Source organism: Rhinopithecus roxellana, chromosome 5 (assembly GCF_007565055.1).
Source record: "Rhinopithecus roxellana isolate Shanxi Qingling chromosome 5, ASM756505v1, whole genome shotgun sequence".
Classification (NCBI taxonomy): Eukaryota; Metazoa; Chordata; class Mammalia; order Primates; family Cercopithecidae; genus Rhinopithecus; species Rhinopithecus roxellana.
In genome coordinates, this window is record NC_044553.1 from 41,405,327 (window position 1) to 41,424,324 (window position 18,998).

The following is an 18,998-nucleotide window of genomic DNA, read 5'->3' on the forward strand; positions in this document are numbered from 1 at the left end:
TATATAAAAATGTGTGCCATTTTATCCTATTATTATTTATTTGTATTTTCTCTCTCTTTTGTAAACTCAAAACTGCAGGAAATTTCTCTGACTTTGCTTTGTTGACTCCATATTATCTCCTTGTTTTTTATTTCATTTATTTATGCTCTTGCCATTTTTAGTTTTTTTAATTCTTTGTATTCACCCCAAAACTACTTTTCTAAGTTATAGAGTTGAACATAAAGTTATTGATTTTAATGGTTCTTATTAACTATCTCATATACACAAAGTAATATTTACAACATAAGTGGAGAAAATAAAAATAATAATAATAATAATAATCTAACCATGTATCCATTTTTGAGGCGTAAGTGCATACTAAAAGTTAATTTCATTATTAACTATTTTTTACCACACAATTTCCCATGGTTCCCTGACTGACTTTGCTTGTTTACATAAAAGGACAGTAACATGGGATCTATTTATAGGAATGGTCAGCCCCTGCCTCACCTTTGTTTTATAAAATCCTAAACATTCTTCTCTTTTTTTTCCTTCAACTTTTATTTTAAATTCTGGGATACATGTGCATGATGTGCTGGGATACATGTGCAGGATGTGCTTATTACACAGGTGTGCCATGGTGATTTGCTGCACAGATCGACCCATCACCTTGGTATTAAGCCCAGCATCTGTTAGCTATTGTTCTTGATACTCTCCCTCCTCCCACTCACACTCCTGACAGACCCCATTGTGTATCATTCCCCGCCACATGTCCATGTGTTCTCATCCTTCAGCTCCCACTAGTAAGTGAGAACATGTGGGGCCTGGTTTTCTGTTCCTGCATTAGTTTGCGGAGAATGATGGTTTCCAGCTCCATCCATGTCCCTACAAAGGGCATGATCTCATTCCTTTTCATGGCTGTATAGTATTTCATGGTGTATATGTAGCACATTTTCTTTATCCAGTCTATCACTGATGGACATTTGGGTTGATTCCATGTCTTTGCTTTTGTGAATAGTGCTGCAATGAACATATGCATGCATGTATCTTTACAACAGAATGGTTTACATTCCTTTGGGTATATACCCAGTAATGGGATTGCTGCGTCAAGTGGTATTTCTGCCTCTAGATCTTTGAGGAATCTGTCTTCTACAATGATTGAACTAATTTAATTCCCACCAACAGTGTAAAAGCATTCCTTTTCCTCTTCAGCCATGCCAGCATCTGTTGTTTCTTGACTTTTTAATAATTGCCATTCTGACTGGCATGAGAAAGCATCTAATTGTGGTTTTAATTTGCATTTCTCTAATGATCAGTGATGCTGAGCTTCTTTTCATGTTTTTCTGACTGCATGAGTGTCTTCTTTTGAGAAATTTATGTTCAACTCCCTTGCCCACTTTTTAATGAGGTTTTTTTTTCTTGTAAATTTGTTTAAGTTCCTTATAGATCTTGGATATTAGACCTTTGTCAGACAGATAGATTGCAAAAATGTTCTCCGTTCTATAGATTGTATGTTTGCTCTTATGTTAGTTTCTTTTGCTGCAGAGAAGCTATTTACTTAAATTTTATCCCATTTGTTAATTTCTGCTTTTGTTACGATTACTTTTGGCGTTTTCGTGATGAAATCTTTGCCTATCACTATGTCCTGAATGGTACTGCCTAGATTTTCTTCTAGAGTTTTTATAGTTTTGAGGCTTTATATTTAAGTCTTTAATCCATCTTGAGTTAATTTTTGTATATGATATAAGCAAATGGTCCAGTTTCAGTTTTCTGCATATGGCTAGCCACTTCTCTAGCACCACTTATTAAATAGGGAATCCTTTCCTCATTGCCTGTTTTTGTCAGGTTTTGTCAGATGGTTGAAGGTGCATGGCCTTGTTTCTTATTTCTCTATTCCATTTCATTGGTCTATGTGTCTGTTCTTATACCAGTACCATGCTGTTTTGACTACTGTATCCTTGTAGTATAGTTCGAAGGTGGGTAGGGTGATGCCTATAACTTTGTTATTTTTACTTAGGATTGTCTTGACTATTCAGGCTCTTTTTGGTCCTGTACAAATTTTAAAATAGTTTCTTCTAATTCTGTGGAAAATGTTCATGATAGTTTAATCGGAGTAGCATTGAATCTATAAATTACTTTGGGCAGTATGGCCATTTTCACAATATTGATTCTTCCTATCCATGAGTGTGTAATGTTTTTCGATTTGTTTGTTTCCTTCTAATTTCCTTGAGCAGTAGTTTGTAGTTCTCCTTGAAGAGGTCTTTTACTTCTTTTATTAGTGTATCACTAGGTATTTTATTCTTTTTGTAGCAATTGTGAATGGGAATTTGTTCATAACTTGACTCTCTGCCTGCCTGTTGTTGGTGTATAGAGATTCTAGTCATTTTTGCACGCTGATTTTGTATCCTCAGACTTTGCTGAAGTTGCTGATAAGCTTAAGCTTTTGGACTGAGACAATGGAATTTTCTAGATATAGGATGATGTCCTCTGCAAAAATACTTTGACTTCCTCTCTTCCTATTTGAATATACTTTCTTTCTTTCTCTTGCCCAATTGCCCTGGCCAGAACTTCCAATACTATGTTGAATCGGAGTGGTAAGAAAGGGCATCCTTGTCTTATGCCAGTTTTAGACTCATAAGAATGCAGTCTCCACCCCAAGTAGTACATATTAGACTTCCCACATTAAAAGTGGCTAAAGTTTCCCCCAGTGGAGAAATCCATATTATTTTTAGTTTCATGTATTTATCAAATTAATTATCTCATACCACCCACATCCCTTGTATACATTTTTATTGAAAGTTTGAATTGGGAAAAAAGAACATTTATAGTACATAAAAATCTATCGTGTTTTGTTTTCAGATGATGTTCTGTGTCGTCACAAAGCACTTATGCTATATTGTGGTCTCCTTGAATTAAGGAATCATCTATGTTAGCCTTGTTCTGCCCTTTTTATTTGGACTCACCCCATAAGTTTCTTAGGACGATGTTGATTTATGTCTGTTATAAAGCAATAGATGTGAAAGAAAACTACTTGCATTCTCACATAGACAAGAATATAACCTTTAGTCTTTGTTCGTACTTTCTGCTACAAAAAAATTATCTGAATAATTTTAGCTTCTACAGTCAATCAATCTTATAGGATGATTACTTAGATGAGCAAATCAGCACTGAAATTATGTCTGTTTTTATACCCAGGATTTTATCCTAGCATTGCTCCATCTTCGTGTTTATAACAAATTTCAAAAAGATCGTATTGTACCTAATGTTTGCTCTGCAAAAAATTCTGATGCTTTTGTCCAGAAACAATAACGTTTGTACTTTACAGAAGAGCAAACATATTTTTTCTAAAAAGCATACATCAACTACATGAAAAATGCCTCAAAACAAGAAGCATATTTTGTCTTGAAAGTATCAAAATGGGACATTTGGGGGGTATAGGAAAGGTGTGGCTTACATAATCTCATGAGGAGGATTATTTCCTCCACAGGATGAGGAGGAAAATAGAACTTCATAGGTTAGTCACTGGTTAACACAGAAAGGAAAAAGGAGAGAAATAGTGTGGCAAATTGAGGCAGACAAGCTTTGTTCCTGTTATAATTATTAACAGTTGGTAGATTAGAATATTGATGGTCTGAAAACAACAGTCACTGCTCTTGGCAGGAAGCCTGATTCCTTTATATCTCAGGCTCATTTTAGTTTCCTCAGGTAGTGATGAATAGAAAAGGCAATTCATTTCCTTCCAGTGTCCTAATTGTTCCAAAAGTGATATATTAGTGCTCCTTACTTTAAATTTATTTGTTGGAGAAGAAAGTTCTAACAAAATATTTGTCTAGGGTATAGTCTATATGTTGTATTTGCCTACAAAGGCTTATCAGAATGTGAAAACATTCCTCACTCATTTCTACAAGTTAACAAGATGTCTATACACAGCAGAAAAAAATTGCCTTCTTTGTTGGAATCACTTAAGCAATGTGAAAATAATGTTTTTTTTTTTTTTTTCTAATTGCAAGAGTATTACATCCTGTCTATACATAAAAAAGAATACGGGAAGGATATGTATCAAATAATGCCTAACTTTAAAAGGCTAAATTGAATATTTTTATTATTTATATTAGTGCCTTTCTGTTTTATAAATTATTTTTACAATGAGCATACACTTTATTATAATCTTAAAATACATATTTTTTAGAAGCATACATTTTTGTTGTAGAAGATTTGAAAAGTTGTAGAAGATTTGTAAAGTTTAGAAACATTTAAAATAGATTACGAGCTGATGAGAACACATGGACACAGAGTGGAACAACACGCATTGCCGCCTGTCGGAGGGTGTGGGTGGGAGGAGGGAGAGCAGCAGGGAGAATAGCTAATGGATCCTGGGCTTAATACCTGGGTGGTGGGATGATCTGTGCAGCAAACTACCATGGCACATGTTTACTTATATAACCTGCACATCCTGCACATGTACCCCTGTACTTAAAATAGAATTTGGAAATTTAAAAAATTAAATAGATTAGCAGCAAGTCACTCATTTTGCCATATCCCACTGTCCTTGGGTCCTAATTCTAGTAACTAGGTTTTTACTTGTTCTAGGGACCTCCATATGTCTGATTCCAAGTTGTTTACCTAGGCCGGATACCCTCTCTTGATAACATACTCAGTTCCATCCTTCAGCTCTTATCTATAGCTGATTATTAATCTGCCTGCCCTAAGTGTTACTTTTTGTTTGTTTGTTTAATGGTTTTTCATCCCTTCAATCTGATTCCTAATGGCAAACTACAGACTTCATTTGCTTCCATCAACGGCAAATTTGGGGGTTTCCCCTTGCTTTCCTCTCCCCTGCTTTTATTTAGTGCTTCTTGCTCTTTTCACCTTATTCCACACAAAAACCCACACTTTTCCTTCTTATAATCTTATTTCATCTTGCCTGACTTTGCTGCCGAGAAAACAGCTTTCTCCAAGATGCATTATCACCCTGAAATACCAGAATCCTCTATTATGAGATGATTTTCATATGATTTTCCTACCTATTTCATGTTCCTAAACTATCAACTCAGAATATACTTTGCTGAAAAAAGAATGTTTTCGTATGGCATTTATTTTAGAGTAATTTTCAGCTTTGATAAATACATGCCCATACCCCCGAAAGTCAAGAATGAAAAGGACTCGTCATTCCCTAAAGTGATGAGCCCTTATTAGAAGGGATATATACCCTCTGGTAGGTTGTCTAATGTTTAATGTTTTTCTCTAACTTTAATAACTTTTAAATATTGGCATTTATTTCAGTGCCCCATTCAATTGCTTTTCAATGGGCTGTCTAGTAAATGTTTCATGTTTCTTATTTTCAGAAATTAGCTTCACTCTCCCTTTGCAAGAAATGAATTATGGCTCCTTAGCCAAACCAAACAAAACATTTTAATGAAATCTGCTCAGCTGTTTATTCAGAACTTTTACTTGTTTTCCTCCAGTGTGTTTAATTTTTTAGCAGGGTTATTTCTTTTTATTACTCCTACTATAACCTATGGACTTAGAGTACTGACTATGTATCACTCGACTTCAGTAAAAGCAAAGTGGACGTAGGGAATTAGATCATATATATTAATCATTTACTTAATCTTGAAATATGTGAATAAGTTCATGTTCAAAAACAACCTTATTCCCAACTCCACTTTCCATATTTATGTAAGGTACGTTACTTACTTTCTTGTGTTCATTAGCAGACTCTGTTTTAGTCCCACTCAGTATTCCATGTAATTAGAATATTTTATTATTCTATTTTTATTGTTTTATTCCCATTAAAACAAATGAGTTGCCTGATGCAACTGCAAGTATATAAATTAATTCCCTTCCTAATTTTTCTTCTAGAACACAAATGCTACATTACACACACAAACACACACAGCCCCTCAGCCCAATTAGAACAGGAGACTCTGTCTGTGGGTAGCTAATGAAAAATCTGTTATGCCAAGGATTATTTCATTTGTTTTAATGATAGTGAAGATACTCACTATGCTAGGTATTAAAGAGGAGGCAAAGGTGAATAATACATGCTTCTAATTCTCAAAGAACTCTTAACAGTTCTTTATAAGACATATTCATTATGAAATGAAGCCAGGAGATTTACTTGTTTCAGACACTCTTTATTGAAAGGTGATGGATCCAGTTGTTCTATCTGAATAAACCCTAATATTAGGGTCTTCCACTTGAGTGATGCCCGAATTTGACCATACTGCTGCTCTGTAGACTCACTTGAAGTATAAAGCGCTCTGGATTGAACAGTGCCTTATCTGATAGCAAGGATGGAGCTAACCATTCAAAATTAGAAACATTTTTTACTGAGGCTTCGTTCCCTGGTAGGGGACCTCCCAGTACCATTACCAAACATATTCTGGGGAAACACGGAGTGAGAGTAATGTAATAATAAAGGGAAATATGCTGTTACCATACAGTGGAATTGAAAGTTAGTCATTTCAACACTGTGGGAAAATACTCGGAAATGAGATTTGAGGATAATTAATGCAAAGTATAGATGCTTCTAGTATGACTTATCAGCTAGACTCCTACAGGGTTTATGTAAATATCCATTCATTATGCATCAGGCAGTTGTGTGAAATTATCTGTAAATGTAACCTCTGAGAGTGCTGGTCTTTCTCTCAGGAAGTCACCTGCTTTGTGGGATATGAGAAGCATAGAAAAGGACCCATTTAACCAATTCTCTTTTCTATTGGCCTGTGTTTATTGTTGGTGGTGTTTTTTGTTTTGTTTTGTTTTGTTTTTTTAATCCAGCATCAATACTAAGTGTTTATTTGGTGTTTTGAAGCCTATAGACTACTTCTGTTATCATTATATAATTTGATCTTCAAAGTAATATCATTTGAAGCAGAGCAGAGGAGGAGAGTGAGTCTTAGAGCCCTTACATCTCTCTGTAGATTGCAAGATTCATAAGTGGCAGAACGTTTATTCATTAAAAGAAATGTACCTCTACTATGTTCCAGGGACAGTGATAAGCTGTTTAGGCACTAAGAAGGAAAACATGGAAGACAGTTCCTGCTTATAGAAGCCCCTTCTAAATATCATGTGGTTGGGCCTAGGAGAACTCAGATCTCCTAGCTACTTGTTCAATATATTTTTTTCACCTCACTTATCATTAGAGAGTCCTTCCATGTGCTATTAGAAACTATTTCCTTTTAAAATATAAATCACCATGGGAGAGTGCCTCATTTGACCTTATCTACTACTGATGCTTTCTTATGAATTAGGTGATAAGATCCTTCCCAGGTGATAGCTGCTGAAAGCAAATTTCCTGCAGATTGAATTACAGAAGCATTCCTTGGGGCTGAGGAGGCGTGAAGTATGAGGGAGGGCAAGGGAGTCAGGAAATAACCACCTGGGTAGAAAGTAAAAGAGGTGTGGGGTTTATAGCAAAGCAGGGACTTAGACATCCTTAAGTCATTAGACCTGTGTGCTGCTGGGAAAGAAGCTGCAGACACTGGAGCCCAGTCCAGTCTGGAAGATCAGGGAGTTCTTTGTGTACAGATAACTGAATCGGGCCCTAAAACATTGAGAGAAGAATAAGTTAGCAGAGTTATTATGCTTACTGTCATGACTTGAATCAATGATCAAGGGGCTCTCTCAAAATAGCATTTTCAGAGAAAAGTGATAAAATGGTTTGTTTTACTATGAAACTATTCAAATCCACTGACTTGGCGGTACACTGGTAACTTCTCTCATGTTCACAGAAAATGCACGTCTTCAAGAAGACCTTGCAGGCATTGATCTACCCTATGTCTTCTACCACCCCACACAATTTTGAGGTCTGGACAGCTACCACGCCCACCTACTGTTACGAGTGTGAAGGGCTCCTGTGGGGCATTGCAAGGCAAGGCATGAAGTGTCTGGAGTGTGGAGTGAAATGCCACGAAAAGTGTCAGGACCTGCTAAACGCTGACTGCTTGCAGAGTGAGTACTTGGTTTGGCTGACAAAGTGGTAGGCAGAGCCTGCCTTATTCCATCTGTTTCATGTTAAATCACTTCAACTCTTGCCGGTTGTCAACAAATCCTACCAGCTCCCCTCCCACCACTTACACAAAGACACACCGTAATGTCCATCAAATCATAGTTGATGATGCAGTCTGACAGTGTTGAGCTAGGCGCTGTTAGAATCCTCAGGGTGAGTACCTGGAGTGAAATTGCACTCTCATCCAGTATAAACCTTCAAAGTGACTTCCTATCTATTTTCTTACTCGTACATCATAATAGTTCCATGAGGTAAGTGGGAATATGTAAAATCAGGTTCCCCAAACAGGGCTTAAGACATGCTCCTGCATTAGCAGCAACTGGAATTCTTTTTTCAAGCCTATCTGGTGCCTGTCTGGCAGGATCCATGTCCTTCTACAGTTTCTGCACAGGCCTTGGAAATGGGATGGCTTGGGTTTGAATGTCAACAACAAATGTAACTTACCAGGTATGTGACTTTGAGAAAATATTTTAACTTCTTGAGGCTTTACTTTTCTCCACTGTATGGGCAGAAATAACAAAATTTACCTTACAAGGTTATTGGAAAGGCTAAACGTAATAGTCTCAGCTAAGAGCCTGGAACATGGTAGATGCCCAATAAATATTAATGACTTTCCATCCTTTCACACTCTTGAATGAGTACATGCCACTTTGATTTTTATAAGTTACCTTAAATTTTTTATTTTCAAAAAAATCCTTTATTTGCTACTTTAGGTCTAGAAATGCTGATGCACCACATTCTAAAATACACATAATTGACTTTTCACTACTCTATTTGGTAGTGTTGCTTAAAAATTGCCAAAAAATTGTATTTCAACATGAAGTTCATTTGCAAATCATATTTTTTTCACATCTAAATATTGTGCCCTCTGTTTATTGTTTATATGGATGTAGTCAATGTAAGACATATAGATAGCTTGACACTGAAGGGAGGGGAAGAGGAAAATGTGAACGATTAAATCAGAATTGCTGTCACAGCTGACTTGTAGTCACGATCATATACATTCTAAAGTTTTCACTACCTGATTAGTATTCATACAAGATCAGATCAGATTGAGGCTATGTTAATGGTTAACAAGTGCATTTTTAAAAGCAAAACAAGTGGTGTTCTTTATTTGAAAAATAAAAAGTATAGTTAAGAATAAATATTTTTATTTTTTATTTTTATTTATTTATTTATTTATTTATTTATTTTTTTTTTTTTTGAGGCGGAGTCTTGCTCTGTCGCCCGGACTGGAGTGCAGTGGCCAGATCTCAGCTCACTGCAAGCTCTGCCTCCTGGGTTTACGCCATTCTCCTGCCTCAGCCTCCTGGGTAGCTGGGACTACAGGCGCCCGCCACCTCGCCCGGCTAGTTTTTGTATTTTTGGTAGAGACGGGGTTTCACCGTGTTAGCCAGGATGGTCTCGATCTCCTGACCTCGTGATCCGCCCGTCTCGGCCTCCCAAATTGCTGGGATTACAGGCTTGAGCCACCGCGCCCGGCCAAGAATAAATATTTTAAAGGAAGGGGGATTGACTTGATATTACTCATTGAATTTACATGCAAAATCTCATAATCCAATTAATATTCAGCCCAATTGTTTAAAAAGTGAATTGTGTACAGGCATCTTAAGAAATAAGCATATTAGGGCAATGACATTTAAGAAAATAGAAAACACACTGTCATCTAAAAAAAAAAATGGCTTAAATTCCTTAGAGAAAAAAATGATGCTCTTCATACCTAAGAAATGAATTCATTTTTCTAGTCTTTCAGAAAGGACAGATGCTAGCCATTCATTAAACTTTAGAAACATGTTCATCATCTATTTCCATTTCTCAAAACAACACTTATTATTCCATATTTGTTAGATAAATTATGCAATTCAAAATTTTCATTGACATTCATTAAAATGCACATGTAAATTGGAAGAATCAAAAATAGTGCAGAACAATGAAGGTGGGTATGCATGTCACAGGGAGGGTTTTTTTTTTTTTTTGGTTAGGATTATTATTTTATTTATTTATTTTTTATTATACTTTAAGTTCTAGGGTACATGTGCACAATGCGCAGGTTTGTTACATATGTATACATGTGCCATGTTGGTGTGCTGCACCCATTAACACGTCATTTACATTAGGTATATCTCCTAATGCTATATCTCCCCCCTCCCCTCCGCGCAATAGGACCCGGTGTGTGATGATCCCCTTCCTGTGTCCAAGTGATCTCATTGTTCAATTCCCACCTATGAGTGAGAACATGCGGTATTTGGTTTTCTGTTCTTGTGATAGTTTGCTGAGAATGATGGTTTCCAGCCGCATCCATGTCCCTACAAAGGACACAAACTCTTCCTTTTTTATGACTGTATAGTATTCCATGGTGTATATGTGCCACATTTTCTTAATCCAGTCTGTCACTGATGGACATTTGGGTTGATTCCAAGTCTTTGCTATTGTGAATAGTGCCACAATAAACATACGGGTGCATGTGTCTTTATAGCAGCATGACTTATAATCCTTTGGGTGTATCTCCAGTAATGGGATGACTGAGTCAAATGGTATTTCTAGTTCTAGATCCTTGAGGAATCGCCACACTGTTTTCCACAATGGTCTAACTAGTTTACAGTCCCACCAACAGTGTAAAAGTGTTCCTATTTCTCCACATCCTCTCCAGCACCTGTTGTTTTCTGATTTTTTAATGATTGCCATTCTAACTGGTGAGAGATGGTATCTCATTGTGGTTTTGATTTGCATTTCTCTGATGGCAAGTAATGATAAGCATTTTTTCATGTGTCTGTTCACTGTATGAATGTCTTCTGTTGAGAAGTGTCTGTTCATATCCTTTGCCCACTTTTTGATGGGGTCATTTGCTTTTTTCTTGAAAATTTGATTGAGTTCTTTATAGGTTCTGGATATTAGCCCTTCGTCAGATGAGTAGATTGCAAAAATGTTCTCCCATTCTGTAGGTTGCCTGTTCACTCTGATGGTAGTTTCTTTTGCTTTGCAGAAGCCCTTTAGTTTAATCATATCCCATTTGTCAATTTTGGCTTTTGCTGCCATTGCTTTTGGTGTTTTAGACATGAAGTCCTTGCCCATGCCTATGTCCTGAATGGTATTACCTAGGGTTTCTTCTAGGGTTTTTATGGTTTTAGGTCTAATGTTTAAGTCTCTCATCCATCTTGAATTAATTTTTGCATAAGGAGTAAGGAAATGATCCTGTTTCAGCTTTCTACTTGTGGCTAGCCAATTTTCCCAGCACCATTTATTAAATATGGAATCCATTCCCCATTTCTTGTTTTTGTCAGGTTTATCAAAGATCAGATGGGTGTAGATGTGTGGTATTATTTCTGAGGGCTCTGTTCTGTTCCATTGGTCTATATTTCTGTTTTGATACCAGTACCATGCTGTTTTGGTTACTGTAGCCTTGTAGTATAGTTTGAAGTCAGGTAGCATGATGCCTCCAGCTTTGTTATTTTGGGTAAGGATTGTCTTGGCAATGCGGGCTCTGTTTTGGTTCCATATGAACTTTAAAGCAGTTTTTTCCAATTCTGTGAAGAAACTCATTGGTAGCTTGATGGGGATGGCATTGAATCTATAAATTACCTTGGGCAGTATGGCCATTTTCACGATATTGATTCTTCCTATCCATGAGCATGGTATGTTCTTCAATTTGTCTGTGTCCTCTTTTATTTCACTGAGCAGTGGTTTGTAGTTCTCCTTGAAGAGGTCCTTGACATCCCTTGTAAGTTGGATTCCTAGGTATTTTATTCCCTTTGAAGCTATTGTGAACGGGAGTTCAGTTATGATTTGGCTCTCTGTTTGTTTGTTACTGGTGTATAAGAATGCTTGTGATTTTTGCACATTGATTTTGTATCCTGAGACTTTGCTGAAATTGCTTATCAGTTTAAGGAGATTTTGGGCTGAGACGACGGGGTTTTCTAAATATACAATCATGTCATCTGCAAACAGGGACGATTTGACTTCTTCTTTTGCTAACTGAATATGTTTATTTCTTTCTCTTGCCCGATTGCCCTAGCCAGAACTTCCAACACTTATGTTGAATAGGAGTGGTGAGAGAGGGCATCCCTGTCTTGTGCCAGTTTTCAAAGGGAATGCTTCCAGATTTTACCCATTCAGTATGATATTGGCTGTGGATTTGTCATAAGTAGCTCTTATTATTTTGAGATACATTCCATCAATACGGAATTTGTTGAGAGTTTTTAGCGTGAAGGGCTGTTGAATTTTATCAAAGGCCTTTTCTGCATCTATTAAGATAATCATGTGGTTTTTGTCTTTGATTCTGTTTATATGCTGGATTACGTTTATTGATTTGCGAATGTTGAACCAGCCTTGCATCCCAGGGATGAAACCCACTTGATCATGGTGGATAAGCTTTTTGATGTGCTTGATTCGGTTTGCCAGTATTTTATTGAGGATTTTGGCATTGATGTTCATGAGGGATATTAGTCTAAAATTCCCTTTTTTTGTTGTGTCTCTGTCAGGCTTGGTATCAGCATGATGTTGGCCTTATAAAATGAGTCAGAGGGGATTCCCTCTTTTTCTATTGATTGAAATAGTTTCAGAAGGAATGGTACAAACTCCTCCTTGTACCTCTGGTAGAATTCAGCTGTGAATCCATCTGGTCCTGGACTTTTTTTGGTTGGTGTGCTATTAATTATCACCTCAATTTCAGAGCCTGCTTTTGGTCTATTCAGGGATTCCACTTCTTCCTGGTTTAGTCTTGGGAGAGTGTAAGTGTCCGGGAAATTATCCATTTCTTCTAGGTTTTCTAGTTTATTTGCATAGAGGTGTTTATAGTATTCTCTGATGGTAGTTTGTATTTCTGTGGGGTCAGTGGTGATATCCCCTTTATCATTTTTTATTGCATCTATTTGATTCTTCTCTCTTTTCTTCTTTATTAGTCTTGCTAGCGGTCGATCAATTTTGTTGATCTTTTCAAAAAACCAACTCCTGGATTCATTGATTTTTTGGAGGGTTTTTTGTGTCTCTATCTCCTTCAGTTCTGCTCTGATCTTAATTATTTCTTGCCTTCTGCTAGCTTTTGAATGTGTTTGCTCTTGCTTCTCTAGTTCTTTTAGTTGTGATGTTAGGGTGTCAATTTTAGATCTTTCCTGCTTTCTCTTGTGGGCATTTAGTGCTATAAATTTCCCTCTACACACTGCTTTAAATGTGTCCCAGAGATTCTGGTATGTTGTATCTTTGTTCTCATTGGTTTCAAAGAACATCTTTATTTCTGCCTTCATTTCCTTATGTACCCAGTAGTCATTCAGGAGCAGGTTGTTCAGTTTCCATGTAGTTGAGCGGTTTTGATTGAGTTTCTTAGTCCTGAGTTCTAGTTTGATTGCACTGTGGTCTGAGAGACAGTTTGTCATAATTTCTGTGCTTTTACATTTGCTGAGGAGTGCTTTCCACCTATGTGGTCAATTATGGAAAAAGTGCGATGTGGTGCTGAGAAGAATGTATATTCTGTTGATTTGGGGTGGAGAGTTCTGTAGATGTCTATTAGGTCTGCTTGGTGCAGAGTTGAGTTCAATTCCTGGATATCCTTGTTAACTTTCTGTCTCGTTGATCTGTCTAATGTTGACAGTGGGATGTTAAAGTCTCCCATTATTATTGTATGGGAGTCTAAGTCTCTTTGTAAGTCTCTAAGGACTTGCTTTATGAATCTGGGTGCTCCTGTATTGGGTGCATATATATTTAGGATAGTTAGCTCTTCCTGATGAATTGATCCCTTTACCATTATGTAATGGCCTGCTTTGTCTCTTTTGATCTTTGTTGGTTTAAAGTCTGTTTTATCAGAGACTAGGATTGCAACCCCTGCTTTTTTTTGTTCTCCATTTGCTTGGTAGATCTTCCTCCATCCCTTTATTTTGAGCCTATGTATGTCTCTGCATGTGAGATGGGTCTCCTGAACACAGCAAACGGATAGGTCTTGACTCTTTATCCAGTTTGCCAGTCTGTGTCTTTTAATTGGAGCATTTAGTCCATTTACATTTAAGGTTAATATTATATGTGAACTTGATCTTGTCATTATGATATTAGCTGGTTATTTTGTCAGCTAGTTGATGCAGTTTCTTCCTAGCATCAATGGACTTTACATTTTGACATGTTTTTGCAATGGCTGGTACCTGTTGTTCCTTTCCATGTTTAGGGCTTCCTTCAGGATCTCTTGTAGGGCAGGCCTGGTGGTGGAAAAATCTCTAAGCATTTGCTTGTCTGTAAAGGATTTTATTTCTCTTTCACTTATGAAAATTAGTTTGGCTGGATGTGAAATTCTGGGTTGAAAATTCTTTTCTTTAAGAATGTTGAATATTGGTCCCCACTCTCTTCTGGCTTGGAGAGTTTCTGCTGAGAGATCTGCTGTTAGTCTGATGGCTTCCCTTTGTGGGTAACCCAACCTTTCTCTCTGGCTGCCATTAACATTTTTTCCTTCATTTCAACTTTGGTGAATCTGACAATTATGTGTCTTGGAGTTGCTCTTCTCAAGGAGTATCTTTGTGGCATTCTCTGTATTTCCGGAGTTTGAATGTTGGCCTGCCTTACTAGGTTGGGGAAGTTCTCCTGGATGATATCCTACAGAGTGTTTTCCAGCTTGCTTCCATTTTCCCTGTCACTTTCAGGCACACCAGTCAGATGTAGATTTGGTCTTTTCACATAATCCCATATTTCTTGGAGACTTTGTTCATTTCTTTTTACTCTTTTTTCTCTACACTTCCCTTCTCACTTCATTTCATTCATTTGATCTTCAATCGCTGATACTCTTTCTTCCAGTTGATCGAGTTGGTTACTGAAGCTTCTACATTTGTCACATAGTTCTCGTGTTTTCATCTCTATCAGTTCTTTTAAGGACTTGTCTACATTGGTTATTCTAGTTAGCCATTCGTCAAATCTTTTTTCAAGGTTTTTAGTTTCTTTGCGCTGGTTACATAGTTCTTCCTTTAGCTCTGAGAAGTTTGATCAACTGAAGGCTGCTTCTCTCAACTTGTCAAAGTCATTCTTCGTCCAGATTTGTTCCATTGCTGGCAATGAGCCGCGTTCCTTTGGAGGGGGAGATGCGCTCTGATTGTTTGAATTTCCAGCTTTTCTGCGCTGCTTTTTCCCCATCTTTGTGGTTTTATCTGCCTTTGGTCTTTGATGATGGTGACGTACTGATGGGGTTTTGGTGTGGGTGTCCTTTCTGTTTGTTAGTTTTCCTTCTCACAGTCAGGACCCTCAGCTGTAGGTCTGTTGGAGTTTGCTTGAGGTCCATTCCTGACCCTGTTTGCCTGGGTATCAGCAGCAGAGGCTGCAGAAGATAGAATATTGCTGAACAGCGAGTGTTGTTGTCTGATTCTCACTCTGGAAGCTTCGTCTCAGGGGTGTACCCTGCTGTGTGAGGTGTGAGGTGTCAGTCTGCACCTAGTGGGGGATGTCTCCCAGTTAGGTTACTCAGGGGTCAGGGACCCACTTGAGGAGGCAGTCTGTCCGTTCTCAGACTCAACCTCCGTGCTGGGAGATCCACTGCTCTCTTAAAAGCTGTCAGACAGGGGCATTTACCTCTGCTGAGGTTTCTGCTGCTTTTTGTTTGGCTATGCCCTGTTCCCAGAGGAGGAGTCTAGAGAGGCAGGCCGGCCTCCTTGAGCTGTGGTGGGCTCCACCCAATTCGAGCTTCCCGGAGGCTTTGTTTACCTACTTAAGCCTCAGCAATGGCGGGTGCTTCCCCAGCCTCGCTGCTGCCTTGCAGTTAGATCTCAGACTGCTGTGCTAGCAGTGAGGGAGGCTCAGTGGGCATGGGACCCTCTGGGCCAGGTGTGGAATATAATCTCCTGGTGTGCCATTTGCTAAGACCCTTGGTAAAGCACAGTATTAGGGTGGAGGTTACCCAATTTTCCAGATGTTGTGTGTCTCAATTTCCTTTGGTTAGGAAAAGGAATTCCCTTCCCCCTTGCGCTTCCCAGGTGAGGCAATGCCTGGCCCTGCTTCAGCTGTTGCCGATCAGGCTGCATCTGCAGACCAGCGCCAACTGTCCAACACGCCCAGTGAGATGAAGCTGGTACCTCAGATGAAACTGCAGAAATCACCCATCTTCTGTGTCGCTCATGCTGGGAGCTGGAGACTGGAGCTGTTCCTATTCGGCATCTTGGGCGCCAGGGAGGGGTTTTTTAAATCCATTTTTACTTTTTCCCTAAAATTCACACTCTCATATTGATCAGAAAGAGGTTCTACAAGTATGTGTATTTAACTTCATAACTTTCCGTGATAACTATCAATAAAATTTGAAATTCTCCCTACAGAATCAGTGACATTACCTTAAAAAATTTCTCTTATTCATTGTTTTAAGCCCCCAAAAATGGCAGTGATGACAATATATATGAGATAATTTCATGAATGCCAACACTGAAGAAAAGGAAAGAATAAAAAGCTAAGAAAATCAGTGTTCAATAGAAGGTATAGCTAATTCAGCCCCCTCTAAATGTAAGAAAGTTCTACGATTTTCTTTATAAAATGACCATTCAATCTCGTAACATTTCCAGGGAAACTTTAAACCCTTGGTAGGCAGTTTAACTCATGATTTCAAAATGCTAGTTCATGAATTAAAATTTAAGCCAAGGTGTTTTTCCTTGTAATTTTTACCCATTAAACCATATCTTACTTATGTAGAAAATATTTAATAAATTCTATTAAATATGACAATTTTTCATGTACTGAAAAGTAATTATCTAGTTTTCTACAGGTTTCTAGTACTGTGTTGATTTTGCTAATTCTTTTCTGAATAATTATAGTCTATCAGCATACACATGCTAAAAGAAATTAAATTCTCTACATGTGGTCTGACCAGTGACCCGTGCAAAAGACAGAATATGTAAAGTTACTTCAAATTTATTTAAATTAGGTGTTTCCTTACCATGAAGTCTTGGGTCTGTGACCTGTGCACCTTCAGTCAAGTGGAACTAGACCAGGTGATGGTGAAATCCCACTCACTGCTCCAATGCTTCCTTGCGGGTTCAGAGATGCATGGAAATGTCCAGTCAATTCCCCAAAGAGCTTCATCTAATGCCCTCTCTAGCTAATTGTACTTGATGGTAGTTCCTAGATTTTACCAGCTTCTTGGCCCAAAACTGATAGCCGCAGGGTGGTGAGAAGGAGATCAAATGGAAACAGGGAGAAAAATGAGAAAAGAGACCTGATTTATATTCCTTCAATAAAATCAGTGGCAGCAGCCAGAGTTCACCTGCTTTTTCTTTAATTAGTTCATTTGCGTCTCATCACCTAAAAAGACATTTTATTCTTTTTGGAAAAAGCATTTGGTGGTGAAATAATTTAATTATAATAAATGGAGGAGCAGGTTGTGACCCTGAATTATGTTAACATAACTCGTAAGGAACTTGCTGTGGCACCTCAGTGGTAGCTTTAAACTAGAAAAAGGCCATGTTGGCTGGGATGAAGGTTGTCTGCAGAGTGAGTCATATGTAGAAGAGACATCATATGTAAAATATTTTCCTTGATTATCCTTTCAGTGTAGAAAAGAGACAGCTACAGAGATTGGAAAAAATGCAAATAATCATGGCACTTTCCTTACACATCTCCAAAGAAGGAATCCCAGAGTCTCACTGAATAAACATTCTGCCTACTTTTAATTCCTAACTAGAAATTTCAAGCACCTGCACGAGGCCAGAAAATATTTCACCAAACGTTCAGCAAAGTAGCATTTTGTGAGATGTGTTCTTTAGTTCTGTGTGCTTCCCACTGACATTATGTTGAACTTATGTGTCCTAAGACAAGCAATCAATAAATTCATAGCATTAATAAAATCTGACTAACATATTCTTGTTTGCAAATTAGATATTGATTCTCCTTTCTTTGTTGCCCTATTACCACATTTCAAAATCATATATTAAGACAGTCAAATATTTGTATATATTGAGCATCTATTGTGGGTAGGAGCTTTATTCTGGGTTCTGCAAGGAAAGTAAGTGGTATTTTTCCTGGACTCAACCTTATTTTGTAATATATAACTTAGATGAACAGATGTGCACATGTATCTTAGAAACTTTTGACATTTTACTCTTTCAATAACAATTTTACAATATATGTTTAAGTAATGAGTACTCAGGAAACTTAGAAGTAGGATTCCTTTTATCCAGTGCTACTTAACACATATTTAAGCAAAGGGGCTACTTAACAAATGTTGTTAAACTAATGGATGAAGGAGCAAGAACTACAACTAGAAATAACCAGTTATGCTTTAAATATCATCTTTCCATATAAGCATATGCTATTAAAGGAGCTTCGAGATTAATGGATTGGGAAACTCAGTCTATTGCTTTGGCTGATTTCAGAAGATTTAGTGTCTCATCAAAAAGAATCAAGTGAGTAGTGTAAGCAGGATTAGAAATCAGGTCTCTGAACTCAGCCTGGTGTTCTTTGCTAACTTACAAATAAATTTGCAAAGTCAGTCCTAGGGGGAAGAAAAGGAAAGTTACTGAATTTTATTTTCAGTGCTGTCTCACTTTCTCATATGGGAGAAAGCACATATGCGACCCCTGAATTGTAGACATTCTATGCTGCCTGGACTGTAGCCTCCCAGAGTTCCCCACCATGATAACCCCTCAGCACCCGCCATCTACAGCCAACCGCCAATAAATCCTCAATGCTCCTGAAACGGGAAAAGTTCCCATGTCCTCCTTGCAGGGCGTGTGATAGGCCCCATTGCTCAGACCTCTAGGGGAGTACACAGATGGGTAGGGAGCCCCACGGCAGTGTCTAGTGGTGAATGTTTACAGTTGAAGCCCCAGTGGGCGTGGATGCTCTTTACAGGATGCTCTTTAAGTTTAGCTGCCTGTAGGTGGCCTGTGTTAGCTCAATTAGATCCCTCTCTTATCGCAAGGACAGAAGGCTTTCTGTATCTCAGGGTTCCTTTCTTGGTGTACTGGACGAATTGGATCACAGGTGGGTTTGGAGAATGAGTGCAAGGTTTTACTGAGTGGAAGTACCTCTCAGCAGATAGGGGAGTCAGAAGGGAGATGGT

The 18,998-nt window shown here is 38.0% G+C and overlaps 1 protein-coding gene across 2 annotated transcripts in view; it reads left to right on the forward strand.

Annotated features, from left to right (window-relative positions):
- Positions 1–18,998, forward strand: part of UNC13C (unc-13 homolog C) — a 701,690-nt gene that overhangs the window by 280,552 nt on the left and 402,140 nt on the right. For both annotated transcript variants that reach the window (XM_030930702.1, XM_010352869.2), the window contains exon 7: positions 7,716–7,935. In XM_030930702.1, the coding sequence (XP_030786562.1) occupies positions 7,716–7,935 (220 nt within the window). The remainder of the gene's footprint in view (positions 1–7,715; positions 7,936–18,998) is intronic.